This window comes from Anabrus simplex, chromosome 2, assembly GCF_040414725.1.
Source record: "Anabrus simplex isolate iqAnaSimp1 chromosome 2, ASM4041472v1, whole genome shotgun sequence".
NCBI classification, from domain to species: Eukaryota; Metazoa; Arthropoda; class Insecta; order Orthoptera; family Tettigoniidae; genus Anabrus; species Anabrus simplex.
This window is the reverse complement of record NC_090266.1, coordinates 615,483,549-615,496,959: the sequence shown is the minus strand read 5'-3', so window position 1 is coordinate 615,496,959 and position 13,411 is coordinate 615,483,549. Positions and strand designations below refer to the sequence as shown.

Genomic DNA, 13,411 nt, shown 5'->3' with positions numbered 1-13,411 from the left:
TGCTTGCCATCATATTATCCTTAGCTGCCTTCTTTGCTTGATTCAATTTTCTAGTAAGTTACTTCAATTTCTCCTTACTTCCACAGCCATTTCTAACTCTATTTCTTTCCAGTCTGCACCTCCTTCTTAGTCTCTTTACTTCTCTATTATAATAAGGTGGGTCTTTACGATTCCTTACCACCCTTAATGGTACAAACCTGTTTTCGCATTCCTCAACAATTTCTTTAAACCCATCCCAGAGTCTGTTTACATTTATATTTACCGTTTTCCACCGACCATAGCTACTTTTTAGAAACTGCCTCATGCCTGCTTTATCAGCCATGTGGTACTGACTAACAGTCCTACTTTTAAGACCTTCCTTTCTATCACATTTATTTTTAACTACCACAAAAACAGCTTCATGATCACTAATATCATCTATTACTTCAGTTTCCCTATAGAGCTCATCTGGTTTTATCAGCACCACATCCAGGATATTTTTCCCTCTGGTTGGTTCCATCACTTTCTGAATCAGCTGTCCTTCCCATATTAACTTATTTGCCATTTTTTGGTCATGCTTCCTGTCGTTTTCATTTCCTTCCCAATTGACATCTGGCAAATTCAGATCTCCCGCTACAATCACATTTCTTTCCATGTCGTTTCCCACATAGCTGACTATCCTATCAAATAATTCTGAATCCGCGTCAGTGCTACCCTTTCCCGATCTGTACACTCCAAATATATCAAGTTCCTATTATCTTTAGAAATGAGCCTTACACCTAGAATTTCATGTTTCTCATCTTTAACTTTTTCGTACCTTACAAATTCTTCTTTCACCAGAATGAACACTCCGCCTCCCACTCTTCCTATCCTATCTCTACGATACACACTCCTGTGCCGTGGGAAAATTTCTGCATCCATTATATCATTTCTCAGCCATGATTCAACACCTATTACAATATCTGGTGAATATATATCTATTAAATTACTTAATTCTATTCCTTTCCTTACAATACTTCTACAGTTCAACACTAACAATTTTATGTCATCCCTACTTGATTTCCAGTTCCCTGTTCCCTTATCACCGCTCCCTAGGCCATCCCGTTTCCCTGAATGTACCTCCCTATTACCCTTCCAAACAAATGCTGATGTGGAAAGACGGTAATTTAAATACTTTTGCTTGTAATTTTCGAAATGACTGTGATGTTCCATATTCAGTATATAGCGAATCAAACAGTACTGGAAACATGCCCACATTAGTCATCTGATTGGAAAACCAATTCTTTTAGAATATTCCGTTCTACGATGGAGGATACAATCATATGTTGTGTCCTGTGTTAATTGACATGTGCGATAATCTACAGGACCGTTATGAATATTGCGTATGACGAGATGATGCACAATTTGAACAAATTGAATTTGGTACGTTTTGCCGTCGTCACCTTGTATGTTGTATTGATGCTCATTGATGTCCAGGCCATTTGTGGAATATCTATACGTTGCTATTAGTTTTGGCCGCATACTTTATTAGGTTAAAATTCCCAAAAATTCTAAGAGATGGTTATTAGATGTGTCTGTAGACTAGTTTGAGATTATTCTTTTAATTAGTTTTAAAAGAGTAAGATATGAATAATATTGATTATTCCTAGCAGCTCTATTCATTAACGCATTACATTTCCGAGAATTCTGTGTCGCGTGAGATGCTTTCGATTGTTCTCGGAGGCGTAGTCTGTTAGTTGACACCCCTTACGCCCCTGACAAAACTAATGTCAGTGTTGTGCCAGTGTCAGCTGATCGGAGTTCGCAGTTGCCGGTAACAATGGCAATGGGCAAAAGTTACCGTGTTTTTGAAAAAATAAACCCTCCAAAACCATATAGTGTGTTACTTGAGCAGCGAAATAGAGATGAAACTCTACTCTTTGAATCGCAAGCTGTTGCAGTTCTCTGTAGGTATCTTATGTTGTAGGAAGAAAATATTGACATGCATTTCTGTCGGAAAGTTTACAGAATCCTATTATGGAACATTAATAGTATCGATAATTATAGGTTAGTTTGATATTCGAAACGTTTTCTGCAGTTCTATTTTCTCTATTCTTCATTTTTTTTCTAATTATGAAGTTTGAGTTATACCGGTGGTATGAGGTTAAACGGGATGTTATATTAGAAAACATTATTACAAAATGTCGATGAATTTAATACGAATATTTCGCGTTTTATCCTCTCCCTTAGTATGCCGGGCAAACATCGCTGATGCTAACTTGGGTATTGAACAGCAGGATTTAGACTATTTCGACCCAATGCAATATTTATATTTCTTGACTTTCTCCCTTCAACTTTCTTTTCCTCTGTTAAATTTATGCTGTATAGCTAAAGGTGCTGTAGGGAAATTTCCCTTGTTAGCACACACTTGCAGTTGCAGAGTTATTGGTATTATGACAATGTAGAATTTGCATAGCTGCTATGAAAATGAATATGTTGATTGGTTGTTTCCATTGAATATTATTGGGCCAATGGCTCTGAACTAAGGTGATCAGAACCTTCCCTATTTGTTTTAAGAAAAGAATCATGGTAGCCAAGAATAATGCATAGCTTCTCGCTAAGGCAGCCTTCGTTTGAATCACAGCTGGTGAATGCAGGATTTTTGAAATGAAAATCTTTGTCCCTGTATTCAGGATTCCAGATTAAACTGGAGATCTTATGGCTGTGATGATATCGATAGGCAGGTAAAATCAAACTTGCTTGCTTTATTTTAGGTAAGAAGAAACAGGGGTGTGATTTGGATACCTCCACAAAATTTGTGGTTCAGTCTTAAGAAATGTGTTGTGAATCTAATTGGTAACCTTGCATGATTTTGACAATGTTTACTTTTTGTGGACATTTACTGTTGAATACAATTAATATACTGATTTAGTTTTAGAAAAAATACCTAGTTTCATCATAATGTATTGGTATCCATTATTTATTCTTTTGTATATTCGTTATTTTTCAAGTTCCTTTGTGGAGTAAATCAGATGTAACATTTACAAGGTAAACTTGACTGTTGTTTAAGGAAAAAGTTTGAAGTGGTGAGGATAATGCAGAAAAAGAGGAAGAAAACAAGAGGCAGAAGTTGTCTTTTTATGTAAAGATTTTGTTCCACATATATTTGTTAGATTCTCTTAGAGTATGGACGTAAATGGCTGTTGCAATTGGTCATTACAGATGAATATTTGCTAAAGTGCTTCTGCTGATTTATGATCTGTACAATTGCACTTGACATAAGCATGATCATTAATTTAGAAATACTTTACTGTCTGTAGTTTGTTTGAATTTCTTCTCCACAAGTACGATTTTTAATTTGTTTATTTTCTCAAACGTTCTGCTGTACACTGTTAGGTAAAAAAAGATATCACTTGCTAATACTCCCGTTCAATATTGAGAATGTTATGGGCTGTGTTGTAGCAAGTAGTTAAGTCAGAGCTTTGGGCATATATTGACTGTAATTAAATGTTTTCTTTGAGATTTTTCATCATGACAAACTAAAAGAAAATTGATAGGCCTACTGCATTATGCCATTACTCACTGTGGGAGTTTTAGCCCACCATATAACTCATTTGAACCAACAATGGTTCTAATAGCAGTGAACTTCAATTAAGTTACAGCAAGTATGACAAATTAGATTCGTTTCACTTCATACCTGACCTCGTAGAAAAATGGAACAAGGGTTGGACATTCATACATACATACATATTAGACACTTTTATCAAATGCAAATGTAAGATTCCTTTACTACACTCCTGCGATTTGCCCACACCAATACACAAAATCATGTTCATTAATAAACAACTGAATGAAAAACAAAATATTCACAATTTACTTACAGTTTTGGCTGTTCCACTAGTACAAACAATCCATGCATAATTTGTAAGACGTATCAGTCTATCAGTGTTCACTGTTATATGCACACATGTCGTACATAAGACACAGTGTGTTAATCAATACACATGATCAATCATAATTAGTAAAGTTGTAAGAGAACCGTGGAAAAAATACCCAGACCTGAACACAAACGTGAATAAACTCAAATACATATTCCTCTTTCATTTTACAATGTGTATCCTACTTTTCATGTCTATAATTTACTTTACAGTACGCTACAACGATCTTTTCCAAGTTGCAGCTGTGAGCTTGCATTCAGGAGATAGTGGGTTCGAACCACAAAGTCAGCAGCCCTGAAGAGGGTTATCGGTGGTTTCCCATTTTCATGCCAGGGAAGTTCTGGCGCCATACATTAATCAAGGCCATGTATGTTTCCTTCGCACTCCTAGCCCATTCCTGCCCCATAGTTGTGTTGGTGCGACTTAAGGCCACTTAAAAAAATATTCTCCATTTTTTTTCTGGTATAAATCTATGGCGTTTGTCTGTTAAAATTAGCTTCAATTCAGAGAATGATTGCACTACATTTATGTAGGTGATGGGACAGTACTTGAATTTGGGAGTGAGTGTAGCTGTTGAACATTCTGATAGATCCACTTTATCAGTACCAGCCAAATATTTGTTTATAGTGATGTCATAGCCTGTATTTTGTTTTAAGACGTCACAAAATTTTGTTTGAACACAGAGTCCAAGGTTTCCTGGAATTCCTTCCAGTTACCGCTTCACTTTCTTCATAATCTCCAGCGATTAATCACTAAGACGTAACCCAGGTGTTTCTAGCTTTTTGATTGATTCTGGTATGATTTAGAAGTGTCTTGATAAGTGCCCGTTCCTTTTGAACTGTTTCATTGCTGAAAGCCACTTTCACCTCTTGATTAGCACTAGCATCACTGACATTAAATCCTTCAGTCACACGCTTCAGACCACCGGAATAGTGACAGTAGAAAAGTGCAGCTTCAACCTAAGTTCCTGAGCACATAAGGATTGTCTGTGGAGGAAGAGAAATGTCCGGTAATCAATTTCTGTAAGCCTCTGTCGGAAGAGGTGCTTTCACACACAAACACTTTCTTCGTACTGGATATTAGTTTGTTCACATTTGGAAATTGTGCCCTTATTTCTTCTGCAACCCGGTTAGGGCCGTGAGCTGCGCATGTTGAGTGACTCAAATTAGAACAAAATACCTTTAGTGCAGCAGCAGCTTTTGATATGTAGCTGGCAGAAGCAGTCAGAAATACCTCATACTGACTGTCGTGCCCACCCAAAGGCCAGAGCAGGTTGATCGAATCATTGACAAAGTGAGCGATTGTAGATTGATTTGCCCGTTCTAACACTTTGCAATATAGAGGGTACCTGGTTCATCTCCGAGGACCGAGGGGGTAGGTTTTAAGCTTCGCTCCGTCAGTTCACCCCAAGGGGGAGAGATCTCAGACTCCGAGTTCTCCATAAGTCTCCGAACTGACACGATTGATCCATGTGTGACGGTATCACGTGTTTGTTGTTGTATGTGCAGGACATCTTACGGATTGTTTATAGTTGAAAATAATTTGTGCATTTCAGTAGTAGTATCTCCATTATTCTAAGAACAATTTTAGTTAATTTGAAGTTATGGTGTGTAACGTGACTGTGACAGTGTGGTATTACTTTTGTGAAATGACTGAACCATGCGTAATAAGACAGTAACTGGATAAACCATTCTCACAACTGAAGTATGAAGATAAATCGCTGACACTGTAGTTAAAGTGATAAGCCTACCCCATATCTTCCTCGGAATCAATTTCCTCGTACTCTTAATTCCCCTGGCTTGGGGACTGGGTTATGACTTCTTTGCCATTCTTTCCATCCTCATCAGGTCACTACCAAAAATTTCCAGAGGCCGTGCATTATTATTATTGTTACGGAGTTATCCGTGGTAGTTAGAGGTGAAAGAAGGTGCTGGGATGAATAGGTCTCAATCTACGAAATTAAAGTTAATTTAAAATTTAACAAGGTTATATTTTCTTTTCAAGATCAAGAAATAACAAATATAACAGGTACTCAGTAGCCGAACAACAAATTGAGAATGTACAATTACAGTGTTACAGGATTTGGGCTCCGAGAGCCAGACACACAATTCTTGAGCAGTAAGCCCAACTTTACCCGTATACAAGATTCAACCAAGGGGCAGAAGATCCCAATCATGCTCAAGAGCACTTGCTCCCAATTACATAGCAAAAGCCTCCTCGAGGCACACAGAAAGAAATTTCTTTGGAAGAGCAACCCGCTCTCAAAGTTCCAGCCTATCAAAGGCCACACCAAACTCCACCTTCAAGTTGTCCTCTAAGGTCGTAAACACAGGGGTAAAAATACCCAACCTACTGAGGCCGATTTAGTAAATAAACAGGAAAATTACAAGGCCCCAAAATACAAACTTGAGTGGAGGCGAAACTGGCACTCCGAATATACTTTATTAAAACCTAATTTGGCCCTAGGCCACTTATGCAAGGGCTAATCCCATTCTACGGAGGTGACACGATAGAAAACTTTGACATTACGAGTAGAAGGGAAACTGTTATGAAAACGTAGTCACCTCAAAACAAAATGAATGGGAGCTCGAGAGGGTTAGGCACACTCTATCCCAATTTGTAGATTAAAAAGACAGAATTTTTACCAAGATTCTTTTACATTTTATAGGAGGGTTACATGGTAAAAGGTTTCGAACCTGCCCCGAGAGTTAAACTGCTGAGCTAGCAAGAAAAGAAGTTATTAAAAGGCCATTACCTTATTGAGATGAACCGCTGCCCGAAGAAAGAGGCGCTACCCGCCCCCTGCTACATAATTTACACACTGATAGATGTTACTGAAGTGGCGCAGAGACCCGAAAATCAGCAGTTTATATACCCTCGCGGAACATTCGAGACCTTTCAGGAATGATAACACCCGCCCACAATCATTTTATTGGACAGCCGAAAGATTACATGTCAAAACTGAAGAAGGAAACCAGGATTGGTGGGAAATTAATTACAAAAATTACTCATTGGTCAAATTCAAAACTGGTGGAAAGTGAAGGGTTATACAGCCAACCTAAACAATGACTGGAAGAAATTTAACCGAGAACAAACTTATGAACACAAAATTTCTCCAAAAACACAGTTCTTTCACTTTGCACTAAGGTGCATAATTGTAGTCCTTCAGTAGTGCCATCTAGAAGAGAATGTTCACACTTCTTACTACAGGCAAAACAAAAATACATCGAAAACGACACAGTTCAGAACACTTCAAAATTTACAAGTAGGGACATCTTCTGAGAAACTTGAGAATTAACACTGTAGTTAAAGTTCAGGCTTCCTCCACTAGAGGAGTTTCAACTGGCGCAATGTTTGAATTAGCGGAGCGGGGGTGTACCGCCCGGTACAATTATCATCAAATTAAAGTGTAGAATTTTATAGCATTACCAGTGGACATACCAATCATTAACTGGTATATTAGCTTCCTCAGTAGATCAGTGGGGCTGTCCGACCCATTGTCATGGGCTCGATTCAAAACAACCACACGTTCATCGTATATACTTCTGACTTAATTATGGTATGTAGACAACTAAGTGCTGATATTTCACTCCCGTCTACTTGTACATCCGTGGAGGAAGACACTGCAGGGCTGCTGTTATAGAAGTAATATAAGTTTTTTTTTTTTTAATAGGCAGATCTGCTAAAATGAAATACGATCTTTCAAGTTTAGTGTGCTCTTCTGTTGTTTGAAATCAAACTCATGATCATTGGTAGGACACCACCACTGATCTACCAAGGAAGCTAATAAATCAGTCTTTGATGGCTACAACTGCTGGTAATGTTGTAAAATTTTAATTTGATAATGATGATGATGATAATAATAATAATAATAATAATAATAATAATAATGGTGCATGACCTAATGAGGATGAACTGAATGGCGAAGGCGTCATAAACACCTAGTCCCTAAGCCAGGAGAATTAAGAGTACGAGGAGGTTGATTCCGAGAATTGAAACGGGGCCTTCGGACCAAAGGCAATCATTGTATTCATTTAGCCACAAAACTGGGCTTAAATTTGCTAAACCCTAGGCTACCATCTCCACTGATAAGGTATTGAGTTTTGGCAGTGACAGAGGCCAGGGTAGTAGCAGCTTGTGAAACAGCCTTGGCAACACAGATAGCTATTGGCTGCAGCTCAAAATGCTTAAGGCTTTGACGTTCACTAAACGAACCATCGAAATGGGGTAACCAAAGTCTAGTGGTAGCCCACGTCTTGATCCCAGCATACACCACTGGTCTGTGTTTTTAAAAAAACTAATCTCAGACCAATTCACCATATGCTCCTGAAAACATGTCGACTGTACTCGACAGAACAAGATTATGCTAACCGGATTTTTGTTGATGTTTGTACTTTTACTCGTTCTGATACCTACAGCGAAGCGGTTCCTCTAAGAACCCAGCTGGAGACAGTAGCGGTACGCATTTTGTTTACTGTTATAACTACAGTTTGCAATGTTTATTTCCCCATCAGGCCAGCCTCTTAATATCAATGATGTAATTTATCTTATAGATCAGATCCTAACTCCTGTCCTCTTTTTGGGTGATTTTAATGCCCATCACCCATTATGGGGTTCTGAAATGCCTTGACCCAGATGAAGGGTGTTAAAACAATCAATAGCAGAGCTGTAGTTATGCATTTTGAATACAGGGGAACCAACACATTTCAGCATAGTGCACCATACCTTCTCCCGCATTGACGTTAGTCTGTGCAGCTGTGCACTCGTTCCCTTGCATCGGTGGGACGTACACGATGACCTCCATGACTGATCATTTCCCCATTATTGTTAGTTTGTTGGAACAGAAATCCATCGAGGCTTGTAACATTCTCTCTACAAATATGCAAGTTTCCTACCTTCTGCCGCCACTTATCTTTTTGACTGTTCTGCTGCTGCCTTGCTCGCTTGCTCCTACGTACACCTATGGGCATGTGACTGTGACGTCATTGTTCTGGAAAACGCCGGCTCTCTCTCTCATCTATACTTCTAGATTTTTCCATCATGCTATATAACCCGGGCTCCATCTCTCACAAGTCAGTCTCAGTCGTTACAGAGTGGTGGAGCACTGAAGACCTGTGTGCCGTCTAATTATTTGGCCATTACCATCTTGGCCTGTTTACATTGGACAGCTTGGTGAGCCAGGAAAATCATAATGTTATTTGGACTTGAGACTTTTCCTTGGCCCGTCTGGCCTTATTTCCTTTCTTTATATCTGGCTTCTTATGTACTTTCCGTTCATCCAGCCAGTGTCAGTATACCCACTCAGTATGCAAACTTCATTCTTTTCAACTTAACTTACTCTGGCAACGATACTCTGGACAGAAGAACATTAATTGGAATTACCTATTTTGCGTGCTTGCCATATCTACTGATTCTTCAGCACTCGCATTTCTCCAGAAAATAAACCTACCCAGTGAAGAATCTCTTCCTCCTAGTTTCCCACCCCTTTCCTTGCATTTCTATCATAATATTTAGCTTCTTTCTTTTTACCTTTTTTGTTTGGAGTTCCTTCGCTACTTCTGTAATTATATCTGTAAATTTAATATTTACATTGGATGTACTTTCACTATCTATGTGACTTTGTAAATGTGGCATATTTTTGCTTGGCTTCAGAGATGTTCCTATGATTCTTATTGTTTGTTTATTCATATCAATGTTCTAATCTTATCTATAGAATCTTACATTTTTTTGCTGATCATTAAAAAGATTTATTTGTACTGTTAATATTCTAGTTCTCTCTATTCTAACATTTTTTTAATCCTCTGGGGCCCATCACCTTCTCTCCGCGTATTTGCTTACTACGTCACTATACTACGTATGCCACCTACCCTATTACAGGCTCCTCCCCAATGGATTCTGAAATGTGCTGAATGGCCAATGTTCACATCGTTAACGGTCTTTAATGATGCAATTAGCCAGAGCGTAGATGATGATATAACTTATGATACAAGTTCTTCTGCTTCTGCTGAGGAGTCCAATTTTTTTTGACTCCTCAAGCATAAACTTGTTCCATGGTTAAATGAAGAAATTGCAGCAGATATAAAAGGACATCATTGTGCTCACAAACACTATTGTAGGCAGCCTACCGTGGCCACCTTGGTAACATTTAAAAAAGTCCGCACTAAGGTGCGAGTTCTTATTCGACAGAATAAGATAACTTCATGAGAAAGATATGTGGCGTCCATGCTGATCATCTAGCAAGTCACTTCCTAATTTACTTGCTCTGGAGCATGAGGCAGAACTCCATCATTTATGTTTTGCCATTCACACTTCAGAGGAATATAATGTGCCATTTATGGAGTGGGAACTTTGCAGTGCTTTGGCGCTTTGCAAAGAGACAGTTCCCGGACAAGATAATGTCCATAACCAGATGTTAAAACACCTCAGTGATGATAGCCTCTTATAGCAGGTATCAATTTTTGGTAATGAGACAGTCTCTTATAGTGCATTGGCACTGCCGGTGACTCTAAGTAGCCTACGCCGTGACCTCCACGGTATGCACAAGCCATGCATCTTGGTGGGTGTGCTATGTACCAACTGATGAGCCCAACATAGCACACGGGGGCGAAATGCTGGCAACCAGGAATGAGTTAGGTGGAAAATTTATAATGTCCAATTACGGACCATTTGTATTGGTATTATAAATTTACTAATTCGGGGCAAATATTTCAGGTTCCCTATGGGAATCAACATCTATATCACATACCACTTAGACAAGCAGCTCGTCTTCTTTCTCCCAAGTCTTCCCAGCCCAAACTTTGCAACATTTTTCTAACACTACTCTTTTGTCGGAAATCACCCTGAACAAATCGAGGTGCTTTTCTTTGGATTTTTTCCAGTTCTTGAATCAAGTAATCCTGGTGAGGGTTCCATACACTGGAACCATACTCTAGTTGGGGTCTTACCAGAGACTTATATGCCCTCTCGTTCACATCTTTACTACAACCCCTAAACACCCTCATAACCATGTGCAGAAATCTGTAACCTTTATTTACAATCCCATTTATGTGATTACCCCAGTGAAGATCTTCCCTTATATTAACACCTTAATTCTTACAGTGATCCCCATAAGGAACGTTCACCCCATCAACGCAGTCATTAAAACTGAGAAGACATTTCCTATATGTGAAACCCACAACTTTACTTTTAATCCTGTTTATCATACCATTGCCTGCTGTCCATATCACAACATTATCGAGGTCATTTTGCAGTTACTCACAATCTTGTAACTTATTTATTACTCTATGCAGAATAACATCTGCAAAAAGCCTTATCTCTGATTCCACTTCTTCACTCATATCATTTATATATAAGAAAACATAATAGTCCAATAATACTGTCTTGAGGAATTCCTCTCTTAATTATTACAGGGTCAGATAAAGCTTCGCCTACTCTAATTCTCTGAGATCTATTTTCTAGAAATATAGCATCCCATTGAGTCACTCTTTTGTCCAGTCCAGTTGCACTCTTTTCTGCCAGTAGTCTCCCATGATCCACCCTATCAAATAGTTTAAACAGATCAATCACCATACAGTCCATTTGACGACCTGAATCCAAGGTATCTGCTATATCTTGCTGGAATCCTACAAGTTGAACTTCAGCGGAATAACCTTTCCTAAACCCGAACTGCCTTCTATCAAACTAGTCATTAATTTCGCAAACATGTCGAATATAATCAGAAAGTATGCTTTCCCAAAGCTTACATGCTATGCATGTCAAACTTACTGGCCTGTATTTTTTAGATTTATGTTTATCACCCTTTCCTTTATACACAGGGGCTTCTGTAGCAACTCTCCATTCATTTTGGTATAGCTCCTTCATGCAAACAATAATCAAATAAGTACTTCTTGGAGCCTGTTTCTGCCTTAAAGTACCTATACATACCCTTCCATTTTTCACTAAATTTGTATGACTGCCAATTATACTTGCCATTATGTTATCCTTAGCGGACTCCTTTACTAAATACAATTCCTAGTAAGTTCCTTAAATTTCTCCTTACTTCCACAGCCATTTCTAAATTTTTCTTTCTAATCTGCACCTCCTTCTATTATAATAAGGTGTGTCCTTACCACATTTAAAAGTACAAAACTGTCTTCACATTCCTCAACAATTGCTTTACACCCATCCCAGTCTCTCGTTACATTTTTATTTACAGTTTTCCACCGATCATATTTACTTTTTTTAAACTCCCTCATGCCTGCTTTATCAGCCGTATGGTACTGCCTAATAGTCCTACTTTAAAGACTTTCCTTTGTATCACATTTATTTTTAACTACGACGAAACAGCTTCATGATCACAAATGCCATCTATTACTTCGGTTTCTCTATAGAGCTCGTCTGATTTTACTAGCCCCACATCCAGAATATTCTTCCCTCTAGTTGGTTCCATCACCTTCTGAATCAGCTGTCCTTCCCATATTAACTTATTTGCCATTTGTTGATCATGCTTCCTGTCGTTCGCATTACCTTCCCAGTTGACATCTGGTAAATTCGGATCTCCCGCTACAATCCTATTTCTTTCCATGTCATTTCCCACATCAAGTTGCCTATTATCTTTAGAAATGAGCCTTCACTTAGAATTTCATGTTTGTCATCTTTAACTTTTTCGTAGCTTACAAATTCTTCTTTCACCAGAATAAATACTCCCCCTCCTACTATTCCTATCCTCCACCCGTCAGTATTAGTCCGTACCTTCACACAAACTGTAGCTTCTCAACACGCTGTCCAAGGTGAGCCACATATACCGTATATTACACACACTTTAGCTTGTCCAGGTCCATTATATTTTAATACTTGCAAATCCTTTGTTTTGATTTTGCTTCAGGTTGATTCAAATCCTTCCGATTGAACTGGGAAATTTTAGTTCACCTGTATTACATCAGTAGCGAAGAAGGAAGGCCAACCAATTACCATTAACTGTCTCTTACTTTATAATTTTATGAATACATCATTGTATAGTTGTAACGAACACAACAAGCTTTTTAAGACAACGTGAGCAATGAGATATACTAACGCACATTTCTGCAAGTTCTTTATAATAAGGTGTTACCAAATAAGATTGTTTTTATTTTTCACAACATTTGAATAACAAGTGTCTTAAGGGATGGACAAATTATCGCCAAGTTTCAAATGCAACCGTAAATATGACGTGGTGATTTGAATATTAGCACATAAACAGATCAATGAAATAGTGTATCAAGTGATTGCTATAAGATTTTTACTATTTTACTCAGCACACAGTGTAAATAAGCATTTCAAAAGACTTTTATGCTTTGATAACATCTCAAAACTTTTAAATCTATTATTGTTAAAAAACTAGATGTAATGACACATAAATACATAATTTTTAATGTCCTTTGTCAGTTGTGTGATTAATGTATTTTATGGCTGATGATGACCTTCAAATGTTGAAACCGGTACCATTATTGAATAAATGTTGTAAATAATATCCCATGCAACTCATAATTTGTATTGAA

The 13,411-nt window shown here is 38.1% G+C and overlaps 1 protein-coding gene across 1 annotated transcript in view; it reads left to right on the top strand.

The window, feature by feature from the left end:
• Positions 1–1,773: 1,773 nt before the first annotated feature.
• Positions 1,774–13,411, top strand: part of Synj (synaptojanin) — a 427,286-nt gene continuing 415,648 nt past the window's right edge. The window contains exon 1 of the mRNA XM_068226016.1: positions 1,774–1,925. Coding sequence (XP_068082117.1) covers positions 1,799–1,925 — 127 coding nt within the window. The 5' untranslated portion in view covers positions 1,774–1,798. The remainder of the gene's footprint in view (positions 1,926–13,411) is intronic.